The following is a 17336-nucleotide window of genomic DNA, read 5'->3' on the forward strand; positions in this document are numbered from 1 at the left end:
TCGTTTTGCATCGTTAAATGTTATTATCTTTAAAACTTAATTTATTTGAAGTCGATATCTTTACTTTAAATTTTTTAAATACGCACTCACAGACATCTCTCTAAAAATCTTTGATTTATATTATAAGGACTATGAAACTTTGAGAAAACCATTTCATTTCGACAAATCGGAACGATAACAATAACATTTTATTGGAAATAAAACATTTACATTTTTTTATAATAAGAGCACACTTAAGTGGATATTACTACCCTTATTGTGTAGACACATTGTGAGCACTAGGGAAGGGAGAGACGGGTCGAAATGAGGTGTCGGTACACAATTTGTTTTTTAATTCCTGAATATTGCAATGGTTGGGAAAGACACAGTATGGCAATGTATTTAACATTCGCGTAGTACGGCTAAAGAACGAATCTCTGTACTTCACAGTACGACCGAAGTTATGCTTGAGGGTATATTTATGAGCATTCTTAAAAGCTCGAGTAATACGTTTGAACTGTTTAAGGGGAGGAATGCAATTGGATTTTTTTCTAGAACATAAACCGTTAAAATAACGATAAAAGAGGGTGAGACAAGAAACATTTCAAAGATGTCCAAGCGACGTAAATGACCTTATGATGGTAATATCACCAATCAATTTAAATGCTCTACGTTCAATACTGCCCAAGAGGCTTAACTAGGTTGCAGGAGCACCGGCTCACATATGAGAGTTATACTCAAGCTTTGGACGTACATAAGTCTTGTAGATAACAGCCAGATCATAGGGGGAGAAAAACTTTTGCATCATCTTAGAAAACCCTAACATCTGGTGAAATCGCGTATATGATCGTTACACAAAAGGTGGTTGGTGATACACATACCGAGAATATCGAGATGTTCAGTCTCCTCGATGCAATTGCCATCCATGGATAATGGCACGGGGGTATATCTCGTTTTAACGATACAAGACAGCATTGGGTTTTCGATTTAAATTCCCCGCGGCTTTTTCCCATTTACAATGCTGTTTGATCGGAATTTAATGAGCTTATCATATTTTGTCGTTGCAGTTCCGAAGAAGAGCGATGTGAATCTGAAAACGAATATGAAAAGCTAAGAGTGCTATCGTCAGCGAAATAATGTATTGGATTAGATGTTGCAGACAGGAGATCATTAATAAAAATGAGAAAGTGTGAGATAAAACAGTGCCCTGGGGCACACCACCATTTATTTTGTGGTTTTCAGACTTGAATCCATCCAATACAACTTGTATTGAACGATTCGAAAGGTAATTACCAATCCAATGAAGTAGGGATTCATGAAAACCGAAAGCACGCATTTTCGATAAGAGAGCCTGATGCCAAACCCTATCAAATGCTTTTGAAATATCAAGTGCAATAATCTTACTTTCTCCAAAGCGATGTAAAGATTTGCTCCACTGTTCGGTGAGATGAACCATGAGATCACCAGTGGACCAATTGCTACGAAAGCCGTATTGTCGGTCATTAAGAAGCCCTATAGAATCCCTAATACGATCGATGACAGGTGGAGTCATAACATTCACTGGCAGCGTTGAATTGGCGGCGAACTGTCTACCAAAGAGATTAGCTTTCTCTTAAAAGCTAACAAATAGGGTATCATTGATAACTACAGTAGGAACCGGGGACGAGGAAGAATTCCTCATATTTCTTACAAATGAGCAAACATTTTTACTGCGTTTGAGACATCACAGTAATTTTTGGCGTAATTTTTGGTTATGTTCCTAAAATAATTATTGAGACAGTCCCAGGTGGCTTTGTCGTATTGCAAACGTTTTTCTTAGGAGCTCTTTCTTCAACTGGAGAGTCTTGTAACAGAGAATAAATGTTGATATTGATTGTAATTAAAAAAAGGCCACACTGATAACTTTCCATCCCGTCTGTCGATTTGTCTTGCTTTAAAGTTTGTCTATATGTACTCGTATCAATTTTTACCAAATTTGCGTACTATTTTTTGTAGATTTTATTTTGTATGAAAAAACGGACTTTTGGATTTTTATACAAAAATTATTGAATATCGAAAACAATATTTTCTGTGAAATAAAATAAGTTTGAAGCCAATATAACAAAGTTTTGAAAAGCTATTTGAGTCGAAAGTAAATTTTAACCAACTTTTGTTAAATTTTTTTAGGTTTTTAATTTTTTGTAAAAAAAAACTGTCATTTCGATTTTTCTTCTCAAAATTTGTTCTTATGTTGAAAACAATATTTCTTATAAGCAAAGATTAGTTAGAAGCTATTATCTCAAATTTTTAAAATATATTTGAGTCGAAAATCAATTTTTACCAGCTTTTTCTATTTTTTTAGGTTTTCATTTTTGTAAGAAAACGGTCTATTCGATTTTTCTCAACATTTTTCAGAATGTTGAAAACAATATTTCTTATAACATAGAACAAGTTCGAAGCATAAATTTCAAGTTTTTAAAAAGATATTTAAATCGATATTCAATATTTACCAACTTTGAGTAATAATTTTTTAGATTTGTATTTTTATAAAAAAACAATCCGTTTGATTTTTCTCACAATTTTATCAGATGTCAAAAAAATTATTTTTCGTTGCACAAAATTGTTTTGGAGATGAAATCATATTTTAGTCGCACAATTTTGGAGGTGACAAATTTTTTTTTCAGTTTTATTGATTTATAAAAAATCGTTAAATTGATTTTTTTCAAAAAATATACCTGTTTGGTATCACGTTACAATATATTATATAAAATTTAATTCAAGTCTCTAGCGTTTCTGGTTCATAAGGTTTTTAGGGTTAACCAAAATTTTCACCTTTCAAACTGCTATGGTAAAAAAACCACCCATGCAATTTTCTTGAGAACCCTTTCTGCATCTTTCTGCCTTTATATGTATAGCAAAATTTATATGAAGTTGATATCTCTTCTGGTTCTTGAGCTATGGAGGACGAAAAAAACGTCGCGAATGTACGGACGTACGAAAGTACGTACACACGCACGCACAGACATCTTTCTAAAAATCTTTTATTTCGACTCTAGGGACCTTGAAACGTCGAGAAATGTCAAAATTTGAAATTTGACAAATCGGGCCCATTACAATAACTTCCTATAGGAAGTTAATAACACCAGTCGATAGGGTTTTGTAACTAGTAATCTAATAAAACTTTTCTTAAGCTTTTTAAAGCCTTGAGCTCGTATTTGACTCCAAAATTTTAAACTAACAAATATTAAGATATATGAGATTTCATGAAGTAGTTCTTTTAAAATCATATTCGTAATGATTTATATATTGTGTCTTACCTTTAGCCTTTGAAATACATTTTTTAACAGTGAACAAATTTAAGACAAAAATCGAATTGAAGACGACTAATTTCATTAATGAACAACATTTTAGTTTATATCATACAAATTCTTTAATAGTTAATAATTTCTACCCATTAAGTGATTAAATTTCTATAAGCTGCCATAGATGTTTAACATTTTAAATTGTGTATTGAATTACTCTTTGTCTTAAATTTTGTGTTACCTGACGCAATAATTTATATATCATTATAAAATAATTCTCTTGATTGACATTTTTCATGTGATTCACATTTTGTTTTATTTAACTCGATAAGAATAATGAACCTTAAATTTGAAATTACATTGTAAATTATAAATCCAGATTTATGGTCGATTTAACTAATAGCACGTTCTGTTCTTGTAAGTTTCAAGATAAAACGCAAACTGTATAAGTAGGTATACAAATAAGTCCATTAAAATTCGTCTAGTTTGTAACTTTGTAATGTCTGTTTAAAATAAATCGACATTAACGGCAATTTAAAAAAATATCTTATCTTAATTCCTATGAATTAAGTCAGGGCACAGTCTTGTAATTTATTGAACTATTCAATAATTTTCAAAACATTTTTGTATGACTGATGGACACTCACTCATTCAGTAACTTTTACAACGTTGAGTTACTTTACAATTGATAACCTTTTTGAAAAAGTCAAGAAAATAAATAAATCGTCATAAAATAACTTTCACACGTATTTTATTGAGGTACATATGTAAGTACTAGTAGTTACTTTGCCATTCAAGTTCATTTTTGGTTTCTCTTTTCATTGATTGCATACTTTTTGGTGTTAAGAGAAGTATGGAATTTCGTTCATAATTTAGGAGAAAATGCAGTCAATTGGTCATAAAAAGGTTAACATATTTTTAAAGTTCAATAATTAGAAGTTATAAGATATGATATCCCAGTCTATACAAAATGCAATCTTTAAGCTGAGTGCATAAATTAAGTATTTATAAAGATTGCATTCCTTTAAAAAACATTTTTTCGGCCTTTAAGCCAAACATGTGACCAACAAAACAATTATACATTGAAACACTTGTTCTACACGTGTTGGCTTGAATGTTAAAAACCTATTATTTTTAAAATATCTTATCATAGTCTGTTGAGATATCTATTTCCTGTTGTTAAGTTGTAAAACTGGTATCCCATTCATAATTAAGAAGTAAACCTTTAATCTAGATGTAGTTTTAAAACAGAGTGTTGTTAATTTTCCTTACTACGCTTAGAAGGCATGAACTTTGATTGAATGGACCGGTTTTGATGATACGCATCAAAAACTAAAAGTTTGAAGAAATTTAATGTACCCATACATTTTCAATGGAGGGATCCTACGCACTAAATATGAAATTAATAACTACTTTACGAACATTTTTGGAAACATTTTATTGCACGAAAAATGCTTTAAGATATGTAGCTCCAACAAAAAAGCGCCGAGTTTTAACATTTGACTTGATTGCACTTCACAAAAGTGAAATAAAAAGCTGATTTTACCATCTCCAGACCTGCCCTGAAATTTTAAGACCTCTCTTAAAATTTTAAGGCCACCCTTTTATCTCCAGACCTTCCTCAAATTAACTGAACTCCTTTGATATTTTGAAACCTCCCGTGACGTTTGAATGGCTGTCTTGCATTTTCCAGACCTGACATGAAATCATAAGACCTCCATAGAAATTGTAAGACACTCTGATATCCCCACGAGTTGATTTTTTTAAAACTACCTTGAAAATTCAATGGTTGCCTTGGAATCTCAAGACCTACTACGGGTAGTACCCGTGACATGAACTGTCAGGCGAGAAGTCTTTGGTTCGATCTCTGCCAGTGCCACGTAAAGTTTTATTCACGGGTACTGCCTCTTGCGAGGAATTGACAAATTAGACGTTCGGATTCGGCATATAAACTGTAGGTCCTCTCCATCGCTGCAAATACTCGCATACAGGAATGGTTGAGAGTTGTAAGTCACTAGGCCCTGGTTCTCTACGGACTGTTGTGCCACCTAATTTGTTTATTTTATTAATCGGTATATAGAGACCTCCTTATTTGAAATATGGAAACAAGCTTTGAAATATCTGGACTTCTCTTGATATTTCAAAGCCTTCCTTTAAATACTTAGAAATTTCTTAAAATTTTGAGTCATGCACTGAAATTTGAAAACCTCCCTTTATATTTCAACTACTCTTTTGATTTTGATTGTTTTAAAATATACATACCTAGACACTTTAAGAACTCCATTTAAATCTCCAGATCTTTCTCGAAATTGTCCGACATGCTCTGAAATTTAAGGATATCCCTTGAATTTCAGGATATTTTAAAAACTCCCTTGAAGTTAAAACCCTGCCTTGTAATTGAAATAAACCATCGAAGCCGGCTAATAAAATTTGTATTTGGGCACAGATTTGAACAGCTTATTTATCTAACTATTTTAAGAGGTTTGAAGAGTCATGACTCTTTTCTTAATTGAATGAGAACTATTGAAAGATTCTAAGTCATTTGATTTAGAAAAGGGTCATGAGGCTTGAAACTATGAGTAGCTGTAACATTTAAATGCAAATTCAATTAAGATGAGGCTCCTTAAAAAAACCCTAATTTATATAAGTCGAACTATTTTCATTCTCATTCAAGCCGTTGAAAAATAAAAACTCAAAACACTCAAAACCTTCATTACACCCCAGACCCTCCCAAGCACACACGAAGACAAACAAATAGAACAAAAATATATACAAATATGGCTGCATGTTGGAAAGCGTTAACCCGTCGAAAAATGCCCGACGAGACCGAATCGAAGTTATCCCGTGTCCTTACACTTTTTGATTTGACAGCATTGGGAGTTGGCAGTACTCTCGGTCTGGGGGTATATGTTCTGGCCGGGTCGGTAGCATACGAACAGGCTGGTCCTGCTGTGACTTTATCGTTTCTTTTTGCTGCCATAGCATCGGCTTTTGCCGGTTTATGCTATGCTGAGTTCGCAGGACGAGTCCCGAGGGCAGGAAGTGCCTATGTGTACAGCTATGTAACGGTTGGTGAATTTGTCGCCTTCACTATTGGTTGGAATTTAATTCTGGAGTACGTCATCGGTAAGTCGATGTGATGATGAAATTTATGACACCTTTATGTTTTTTTTTTTTTTTTGGATTTTTGTCGAAGGCAGAGTGGTTTAAGTTTAATTGTAATTTTGTTGCTTGTTTCAAGGAACGGCCAGTGTTGCGAGAGGTCTGAGTGGATATCTGGACGCGCTGATTAACAATACCATGTCGACAACTCTGAAAGAGGCATTGCCAATTAATGTCAGCTTCCTGGGTGAATATCCGGATTTCTTCTCCTTTGCCATGGTTATCCTATTGGCTTGCCTTTTGGCCTTCGGTGTAAAGGAGTCAAGTGTGCTGAATAATATTTTCACGTGTGTAAATTTGGCTACAGTGTGCATAGTCCTTGTGGCTGGGGCAATTAAAGGTAAGTTAACTGGTTATACTTATGTGGAGGTAGCTACCTAGAGTGCGGTGCAAGAGTGCTTCGGATTTTAATTGTTTCAATTTCAGCTGATCCGGGTAATTGGGCTTTGACTGATGTCCCAGAGGGTGCTGGTGTCGGTGGATTTATGCCATATGGATGGGCTGGGGTTATGGCTGGAGCGGCGAAGTGTTTCTATGGTTTCGTTGGATTCGATTGTGTGGCAACTACTGGCGAAGAGGCTATAAATCCAAAGAAAAATATTCCATTGTCAATTGTTTTCTCACTTATTATTATATTTTTGTCATATTTTGGAGTTTCAACTGTTTTGACAATGATGTGGCCATACTATCTACAGGTAAGTCTCTCATTACCTTAACTTACTGGGGGGAGAAAATTATGAATTCGTCTTTTATAGAATCCCGACGCACCTTTCCCCCATGTCTTCCAAGAAGTTGGTTGGATAACAATTAAGTGGATTGTAACAATTGGAGCTGTTTTCGCTCTGTGCACCAGTTTGTTGGGTGCAATGTTCCCACTCCCTCGAGTGTTGTATGCCATGGGAAAGGATGGAATTATATTCAAATTCTTCTCCAAAGTAAACAGCTACACCAAGACTCCACTTCTTGCTACTATATTCTCAGGATTGTTTGCAGGTAAGGATATAGAGATGGTTTTCGTGGTTTTTCCACTTATTGACTTTGAATTCTTACCAACAGCTCTCATGGCTCTGATCTTTGATTTGCATCAGCTCATCGACATGATGTCAATTGGAACGCTCCTGGCTTACACTATTGTCGCCATCTGTGTCCTGGTCCTTCGCTACCAACAGGATGATATTGTAATGAAGAACGTCAGTGTCAAGTTGCCTGGTATCGTTAGACAACTGTTTAACCTGAACTTCATCAAGGAACCTAATTCGCTCTCATCGAACATCACCAAAATCGGGGTCGTCCTCTTCAGCATTATCTCCATTATCACCTGTGTGGTCATGAAAGTTGTCGAAATCAGTTTTGACAATCCCACAGGAATCATTGCCATATGTGTCCTTGTTGCCGCTCTTTTGCTCATCTTGTTCTCCATCCAACGGCAACCCGTTTCAGGTGCTGAGCTGAACTTCAAGGTCCCTTTGGTTCCATTCATTCCATGCGTCAGTGTCTTCTTTAATCTCTATTTGATGTTCCAACTGGACGTGGATACTTGGATAAGATTCCTCGTGTGGCTAGCAGTTGGCTACTTAATCTACTTCTTCTACGGAATTCGCAAGTCAACTCAAGGCATCGATAACAAACAAGCCCAACTCGATATAGCCCATCAATTACCCGAAAACGGTTTCAATTTCAATCACAATAATTACGGTGTCGGTGTTGGAAAAGCCCACAGTGATGTCGTGAGCGATAAGCCACCAAATGGCAAGCGCTACAGTGTTACCAACAATCAAAACTAGTTTTCTATAATCTTATACATAACCAGGCGTTGTTTATAGTTAGTAGTTTTATTGTATCAAAATCAAATCATTTTTGTTAAAAACACACATTTTATTTCTCTAAGAGAGTATAGATTTCAATTTATATATACACAATTTTTTAAAATTTTTTTTAAGAGAGTATAGATTTCGGATAATATGAATTTATAGGTACAACCAAGAGCCAATGCATTCCGTCCTCTCGAATGACCTATAAATCATTTTTATTCGACAATTTTACAAACAAAAATACAATTTTACCTTAAATTCTATTTAATAATTATGATAATTAAAACAAAATTTGTTAAACAAACGAAAAAAAAAAAAACAAAACAAAACAAAACAATATTGTGTTGTGATATTATATAAAAACAAAACAAAAATACAAAAATCTTTTAAACTTTTTATTTTTGTATAAATGTTGTTAAATAAAAAGTATAATTATAACAAATAATTATGTATACATCGTAGGACCCGGTTAATTGATTTTAATAAAATTAATTTAATAAAATTACTTTTTTTTCATGTAAACTTTAGCAAAAGCTCCACCTTATATTCTAGGTGAGCTACAAATGTACTTAAAATTCTATATCTAAATTTTTAACCGGGTATTTTTTTATTGTATATAATGATTTTTTAATTTGTCTTATTTTTAAGTGTTTATTTTTTTTCTTATTTTTACTAAGCCTAAAACGATTTTATTTTTGTGAATTTAAGTTTTGTAAGAATTTATTATTCTGTTTATTTTATGTCAAATAAAAAAAAACATTGTTAAATTAACTGTCATTTTTTATTGAAATTGAGCTTACATAAAATTTTAAAACATTTATTTACAGTTTTGTGGATCAATTTGACGTTTTGGATCTTTTTTCACGGTAAAATGTTGAATTTTTTAATAACATTGGTGGTGGTTTTAAATGTATTGTCTTTTTAAAAATATATTACATAATTTAATTAATAAATGTTGTACTTATTTGGTTTTGGTCCTATTCTTATATGCTTCCTCCAAATTTGAGTCTACTTTAGTTAATTGGTTTTAGACAGTAATATTTTGCGGTACAATGAAACCTCCTTAAGTGTGAAAAATGTATACTACATCCGAGCAATTTAACTGGGCTTGATTGGAACTTAATTCTGTTAAATTTTACAATTTTCTTCTAACTGACAAAAAAAACTGGTTAAAAAAAATTGACTTTTTACAGCGCTGAAAACGTCAAAATACCTTTGTCCTGTTTTACTTTTGTGCACAAATTGTTTTTATAAAAGTGTATTATTTATTTCTGTACTGTCATCTGTTTGTATTTTTGGTTTAATGTTTTTCTTCATTTAGTTTATAAGTTTCTTAAGGTCCGTCTAACTAAAACATTTATCTTACTTATAAGTTTCTTATTTATGCTTCATTTAAGTGGGTTTGACTTTTCTAACATTTTTAAAAATCTGCTTTTAATAATTCTTTTGTTTACCAGACTTAAGAACAAAATTTCATGGCAAAAACAAATATGGACATAAGATAAGTTTTGATTCTGGTTATGTTTAAGTCATAAATTTTATGAACAAATCGACACGTGCGTAAATGTTTATAATACAAACAAAAGTAGAGATTTTATTTATTTAATTTTTGTATGGTAAAAATTATGATAAAATAGTAAAAAAAGCTTGTAATTTCGTACATGTGCCTAGGTTTTGTTTACAATCGTTTATTGCTTTTGATAGAGTGAAAGATCAGCTTCAGAAAAGAATATTGTATAGCAGCTAGAGAAAATTGTAGCAGATTCTCTTACTTACTTAAGGCGGCGCTACAGTCCTGTGTGAACTTGGGCCTCACCCAACAAACTTCTCCATCTAGCTCGGTCCCTAGCTAGATTACTCCAGTTTGCGCTCCAAGTTGGGTGAGGTTACTTACCACTTTTGCGCGCCACCTGATCCGCGGTCTTCCTCTACTACGTTGTCCTGTGGTAGTAGTTCGAAGACTTTCCGGGCCGGAAGATTCTCTTAGAAAGTAAAATGGAAATAAGATTTGAAAATTTGATAAAAAATAAAACATTTTCCAGTAACAGGTTGCATTTTTAATAGAACGATATTTTGGCAGCAGTTACTCTTGAAGATGTCATTTTTTGACATTTACCAAGTAAAACTTACATTATTACTTAATAGAACAACACTTCCTTTAGCAACTTGTTGAATATGTTAGAATTCAGTATAAAATGGTGACAACGTCATCAGTTCCTAGTTTTGAAAAGAACTTTATTTTCTAAATTGGTGATCATAATTGAAATCTTGTGGTTAAAAACCTTTAGACTTTTTTCATCTAGATCGCGTGAAAGAAGCAGCTTTTGCTGATGCATGTTCAAAACTAAAGAAAGGAAGATATAAAGCTTATATTATTTAATGTTGTGGCAAAGAATGTGCCTTTATTATAAAGAAAGCGTTTAGTACAAATATAATACAAATGATTTATGGCAAGTTGCCGCCGCGGATCGATTAAATAAATTCCAGGCGAGAAGTCCAACCAAAAGATTCCTTCAATTAATTGATGGGTCGCTTAACCAAACGATTATTTTGGTAATAAATTTCCACGTTTTTTAAACGATGCTGAGGTAAAAATTTTATTTTTTTTAAAGCTTTATTTATGACAGAAGAAATGTTACAACTTATGCAGAGTTTGTGAAACTTTTAGAAAATATTATTAATATTTATACTAAATATTGAAGATAGATATTATAGATTAGAAAAAACATCTCAAATCTACTTATTGAAATAAGAGAGCCTCAAGAAGCTTTTTTTAAGCCATTTCTCAGCAATCTGAGTTGAATTAGTGGTTTAAGAGTCAAATTTGTATTACTTCTTTTGATAGATTTCGGAAAAGTGCAATTTGATTGTTAGAAACAACTTTTTCGAAAACTAGTGTAATTTACACTATTTTATTTCTTATGTTTTCTTAAGTTTCAAAACACACATTAACTGCGTTCTAACATGTCTTTCTAAAGTAGATTTGACATTATACCCTTTAAAAAAGGCATAACCTATCATGGCACAATTTTAGAACCATATTTTTTTTAACAAAAATCTATTAAGGTGCAATGGACATAACGTCTGATTTCAAGAGGTAAAACTTCCACACAATTTTGTTAAAGAAAATCCATGAAAAATAGAGTTTTTTTCTAAAATATCATTGAACTTCCTTAAAAAGCCAATCATCATGAATTATAAAATCAGGGATTCGAAGTAAGAACTTATGTGTGTGATTTTAAATTTTTTCGAAACATTTATTCAGTTTATATTTCCAATCAATCAATCTCAAAGATTCCTGTATTCACAGAAATACAAACAAAATTTCTCATGGAAATGTAATGCTTTTGTTTTCAAAACTCTTAGAAATATTCATTTATGATTCGATTTTTCAAGTATTGTCTACGGCACAATTCACAAAGGAAGGAAAGAAATACAAAGCTTTATTGATAGCTTTGGAGGAACGTCAATTCTGTTTCTTCAAATACCTCAGAAACATAAATTGTTCAACTGTTCCATGGAGAAATGTCTGTTTTCTTAGAATTGTGTTTTTTATTCTGTAGTAAAATCAACAGAATTGGGAAAGTACAATTTTAATAGTTTTGGAACCATAAGTTTCCACTTGGTAAATTGTCCAAAAATTCGTTTCGAATCATCCTGTTTTTAACAATGTTATAGATGTTTCAAAAACAAAGAAGCAATGGAAACAGGAATTTTATTTTTAACATTTTTCACATTTAGTAGAAATCGCAGAAATATGCAGAAATATGTGTAACGACTTATTTTACCCTTAAAAAGTTAGCCCTGATATAAATTAAATTCTTTAAAAGCTTCTATAAGGCTGCAAAAATGGGATTATTTTGTTTGTAATGAACAATAAATCATGAATCATATCTATGACGTTATAAACACAAATTCCTCAGAAGTAAAAAAGATCCATGTTCGAAATCAGTTAACAACAAGAGGCAAATACTTCGCGAAACAAAAGTAATTGATTTTGATAAAAATCTAATAATCTAATCGACATATGACAACTCATGTGAAAACGATAAGAACAATATTGTCAAGATTGACAAATCAACAATTTTAGTAGACTTTTGCACTGTATTACTATTTATTTAGTTCCGTCGCGAAGAAAACGACGCACGACGACACGAACGTAGTAAAAGTAAATATCTTCTTTTTGTGTTAACCTCCTGATAGCTTTATCACTTTCTTATAAATATTTTTGTTGAATACAAATTTTTGCTAAGACTCTATAAATTCGCAAGCATCATTTATCTTTACACCTATATACCTAAAAAAACCAAAATAACTAAATCAATACAATCTTATCTTATGACCTTAAATGCCATGTTAACCGATTAATCAAACTCTTTTCTTTTTCTTTTTTGAAGTTAAATACGTACCTACTCAAAAACATTTTTGATGACATCCGATTGTTATCAGGCTTTTTTTTGGTTTCTTATCAGCGCAGCAATATGCCCACTTAAAGACATCTTTTATGGTCTAAAATACAACTTGAAGTCCTTTTGTTTTTCTTATAATATAAAATATAAAATATCGATTTCAAACTAACAGATTGTCATGCTTTAGTTTTATCAAAATAATATAATTGTACATATTTACGTGTATTAAACTGATAAACCTTTTGATATTCGAGCTTATGGCTTTTTTAACTGAGGTATTTCATTCTCATTTTAGCCATCGTTTTCTTCGCAAGTCGTGTTCTCGTTTTTGACAAACAAAAAAAGAAAGAATTGAAATGGCTTCTTGTTGGAAATCCTTGACCCGTCGGAAAATGCCAGACGAAAGTGAATCGAAGCTGGCTCGTGTGCTAACACTCTTCGATTTGACAGCATTGGGAGTTGGCAGTACTTTGGGTCTGGGGGTGTATGTCCTGGCCGGGTCGGTGGCGTACGAACAGGCAGGACCCGCTGTGGCTGTATCGTTTGCTATTGCTGCTGTAGCATCGGCTTTTGCAGGACTTTGCTATGCGGAGTTTGCTGGGAGAGTCCCGAGGGCAGGAAGTGCCTATGTGTACAGCTATGTGACGGTTGGCGAGTTTGTCGCCTTCACTATTGGTTGGAATCTAATTCTGGAGTACGTCATCGGTAAGGAGCTATGGAAAAGTGGTGATGGTGGTGTTAATTTGCGGCAATGTTACTTTTCACAGGCACGGCCAGTGTGGCGAGAGGACTAAGTGGCTATCTGGATCAACTCATTAACAACACCATGGCGACGACATTGAAGGATGTAATGCCAATTAATGTCGCCTTCCTGGGAGACTATCCTGATTTCTTTGCAGCCGGTATGGTGATTATACTGGGTTGTCTTTTGGCCTTTGGTGTCAAAGAGTCCAGTGTCCTGAACAATATATTTACGTGTGTGAATATGCTGACAGTTTGCATTGTCCTGGTAGCTGGAACGATAAAGGGTGAGTTCATCATAGAGCTTTTGTGATTGTTTCGGAAATTGATTGATCCCTTTTCTCTGTTTCTCTTTTTTGATTTATGTATATAGCCGATTCGCATAATTGGGCTCTGACGGATGTGCCAGAAGGTGCTGGAGTTGGTGGATTTATGCCATATGGCTGGGCTGGGGTAATGGCAGGAGCAGCAAAATGCTTTTATGGTTTTATTGGATTTGATGTTGTGGCTACAACTGGCGAGGAAGCTATCAATCCCAAAAAGAATATACCATTGTCCATTATTATATCATTGATAATTATATTTTTGGCATATTTTGGTGTTTCGACGGTCTTGACAATGATGTGGCCTTATTACTTACAGGTGAGTTAGAGTAGTAGAATTTAGTGCATTTTGAAGGTTAAATTATAAGAATTATACGGAATATTGTAGTAAAATTCTAAAGTTTGCTATTTCAGTATATTAAATATTTTAATATGTTAAAACTTCGGGTGATAATTTTGTATAAAAATTAAGAGATTTTGTTCCTTAAATGATTTAAATTTGCTTAAAATTGCTTTTTCATTGATTTGAAAAAGTTTAACATCTGAATCCAGTTCTTAAAAACAAAATATTATGTATTTTTTTTGGAAAATAATTAGTTTCCGAAAGTTTAAGCCACGTTTTATTTTGAAATTTTTTTGAAATATGGTTACCAGGCTGTTCAAATATATATGTTGCATAAAAATGTGTGATTTTGGTAAATTCTTCAGCTAAATTGATTTTTTCATTAAAAATATCAAGTTTCTTTTTATGAGAAATTCTGAATTCTGAATTTCAATCATATTATGATATTTTAAAGATTTTAAACTTTACTTAATAGTTTCCTTAAACTTAATGGCTGCTTTTTGAATTGGCAAGGCCTAACACTCAACCCAGTTTGGAAACTAAAAGTTTTTTGTTAACATTTGATAAAAAGTAAGTTTATTTTTTGCAAACTTCACTTAGAAAAGTCGAATATATCTTATATGTCAATTTCAATGTTGACATTTCATTGAAATATAGTTACAAAGTTGTCCAAAAATATTTCGTTGAGTACAAAATGTCTCAAAAAATGTAGAATTTGCTTGCAGAAATGTTTTCTTCATACTCATATTTTGGTAATTTCAAGTATTTGCCTTCATTCTTGATTTGGCAAAGTCCAACATACAAGACCAGTTTTTAAAATCAAAGTTTTTCGTTAAGTTTTCGTTAACTTTTTGTGATGTTTGATATTTCTTTGAAATATGGTTACCAGGTTATCCAAAAATATTTGATTGAATAAATTTTTCATTTGATGAATTTTTGCAAAAATAATTGACTTGAACTTTTCTTATTTTTATTTGTTTAGAACCCTGATGCACCATTTCCACATGTCTTCCAAGAAGTTAATTGGATAGCAATTAAGTGGATTGTTACTATTGGAGCTATTTTTGCTCTAACCACAAGTTTATTGGGAGCAATGTTCCCGCTTCCTCGTGTCCTTTATGCTATGGGAAAAGATGGAATTATCTTTAAGAGTTTTGCCAAAGTAAATGCATACACCAAAACTCCATTGATTGCGACGATAATATCAGGGACTTTATCAGGTATTTAAAAATAAGTGAAAAATTAGAAAGAAATCAAAAAATGTTGTTTTATTTTCAGCTATAATGGCCCTGATTTTCGATCTTCATCAACTGATTGAGATGATGTCAATTGGAACTCTCCTGGCATATGCTATCGTTGCTATTTGTGTTCTAGTTCTTCGCTACCAACAAGATGACATTCAAATGAAGGAGGTCAGAGTTGAGATGCCGATAATCATGAGACAGCTTTTCAATTTGAATTTTGTCAAAGAAGCCAATTCATTGACATCGAACATCACTAAAATTGGAATTGTCGTCTTTTTCATTCTATCCCTCGTAACCTGTAGTATAATGAAGTTTGTCGGCTTTAGCTCGACATGGGGAATAGTTTCGGTCTCGGTTCTTGTGGTGATACTCTTATTGATTCTATTTTCAATTCAGCGACAACCCGAATCGAGTATGGAGCTGTCATTTAAAGTTCCATTGGTTCCGTTCATTCCGTGTATAAGTGTCTTTTTCAATATCTATCTTATGTTCCAATTGGACTTGAATACTTGGATTAGGTTTTTGATTTGGATCGGACTTGGTTACTTAATTTATTTCACCTATGGTATTCGGAATTCAACGCAAGGTATAGCCAATAATGCTCGTATTCCACCACCACCGCCATTAGAAAACGGTCATAAGATGGATTGTGAAAAATCATAAGAAGCTATTTTTGGTTAGGATTAAAGATAATATTTCGTTAGGGTCATATGAAAGAAGCAGAACATTGAATTTCAATGATTGTTTATGTTAATTTTGAAAAATAACCTTTAAGAATGCCTCGCACTAAAAATCAATATGTTGGCTTCTTCGTGACCGAAAACGTTATGCATTTTTTTTAAATAAGGGTTCATTCCCAAAAACTCACATGACAGTATTTTTGTTTGTTTAGAGAAAAAAAATATTGTTAAGATTTAAGTTTTATTTATTTATAAGAGATTTAAGATAGTTTAATATTTTTTTTTTTTTATTCGAAAACTTACAATATTTACTTAAAACCAAAGAGATTAAGTTTGCATTGAACACCCAAAGAATTTATTAGAATTTTATATTATTAAAATTTAAAGACAGTTTAACCAAAAAAAGAAAAACACAATCAAAGTGTCGCGATATGTTAAGGACCAACAAATAAAAATGTGCAAATTTTTGGCACAAAGTGCCATAAATATAAAACATTTATGAACATTTTAAATTGATTATTTTTTTACAGTAAGTACTTAAATTCATATTTTTAAATGACCATTTCATAAAATAAGCTTCATTTATAATCAATTATGATGATGATTATACTTTTAAGATAAAAATATAAATATTAAAAACAAATTATCTATAAACATTTTTATTTTTGTAAATTTTTATTAATGTCGTTAATTAAAAATGTATTAAATTTGGTTTTAGCCAATTTACAAGCTTAATTCAAAAATAATCGAACAATGATTAAGATAATCAATACAAATAATTTTAGCGAAAATGTTTTCGAAATTGTTATTTTTAAATAAAAAATGTATAAAAGATTAAATTGAAAATATGTCGATGGTAATCTTATCTTTTTGGAAAAGTTTTCAATAAAAAGTCAAGTGAAGTGGATGACTTATTTGATAATATGAGCTAAGTGGTACGAACGAAGTATGTACATCATCAGGTAGGTATAAGAAAAACACTTCAAATTGAAATTGTAAGCGCATACGAATACAAAACAATAAAGAAGAGTCTCCACTTCAGAGCTTGGCTATTTCCACTTAAGAGTTTGATCCAAGATAATGCATTCCAAATCTAATGTCTCGAAATGAATATTAAACTATTACCAGTGTTAGCGTTCCCAATAAAGAATAAACAATAAACACAGATTTTTAGAGTTTTAATGTTACCTTCGATACTTGTTATTGAGTTCAAATTCAACTAGACGTAATGTAAAAATCAAATTGACATTTTTTGCCAAGCCATATGGAAAAAGAATAGCATTTTAGGATAAATTAGTTTGCTTATTTTAACCAAGCTGATCAACGTACATATTTGAATCGATTCGTTATGATTGATTAGGTA

General features: G+C 32.2%; 2 protein-coding genes across 4 annotated transcripts in view; both read left to right on the forward strand.

Annotated features, from left to right (window-relative positions):
• Positions 1-8937, forward strand: part of LOC129939967 (high affinity cationic amino acid transporter 1-like) — an 86319-nt gene extending 77382 nt beyond the window's left edge. For both annotated transcript variants that reach the window (XM_056048175.1, XM_056048176.1), the window contains exons 2-6: positions 5935-6386; positions 6502-6762; positions 6849-7117; positions 7178-7415; positions 7479-8937. In XM_056048175.1, coding sequence (XP_055904150.1) covers positions 6038-6386; positions 6502-6762; positions 6849-7117; positions 7178-7415; positions 7479-8206 — 1845 coding nt within the window. In that variant the 5' untranslated portion in view covers positions 5935-6037 and the 3' untranslated portion in view covers positions 8207-8937. The remainder of the gene's footprint in view (positions 1-5934; positions 6387-6501; positions 6763-6848; positions 7118-7177; positions 7416-7478) is intronic.
• The window catches only part of LOC129939968 (cationic amino acid transporter 2-like), a 93985-nt gene extending 77369 nt beyond the window's left edge, over positions 1-16616 (forward strand). The window contains exons 1-6 of one of the 2 annotated variants that reach the window (XM_056048177.1): positions 12120-12401; positions 12938-13347; positions 13410-13670; positions 13757-14025; positions 15032-15269; positions 15328-16616. In XM_056048177.1, the coding sequence (XP_055904152.1) occupies positions 12999-13347; positions 13410-13670; positions 13757-14025; positions 15032-15269; positions 15328-15956 (1746 nt within the window). In that variant the 5' untranslated portion in view covers positions 12120-12401; positions 12938-12998 and the 3' untranslated portion in view covers positions 15957-16616. Of the gene's footprint in view, positions 1-12119; positions 12402-12937; positions 13348-13409; positions 13671-13756; positions 14026-15031; positions 15270-15327 lie in introns of those variants that run through there. The other variant, XM_056048178.1, reaches the window with a different exon arrangement.
• The last annotated feature ends 720 nt before the right edge of the window (positions 16617-17336 follow it).

The sequence above is a fragment of the Eupeodes corollae genome, chromosome 1 (genome assembly GCF_945859685.1).
Source record: "Eupeodes corollae chromosome 1, idEupCoro1.1, whole genome shotgun sequence".
Classification (NCBI taxonomy): Eukaryota; Metazoa; Arthropoda; class Insecta; order Diptera; family Syrphidae; genus Eupeodes; species Eupeodes corollae.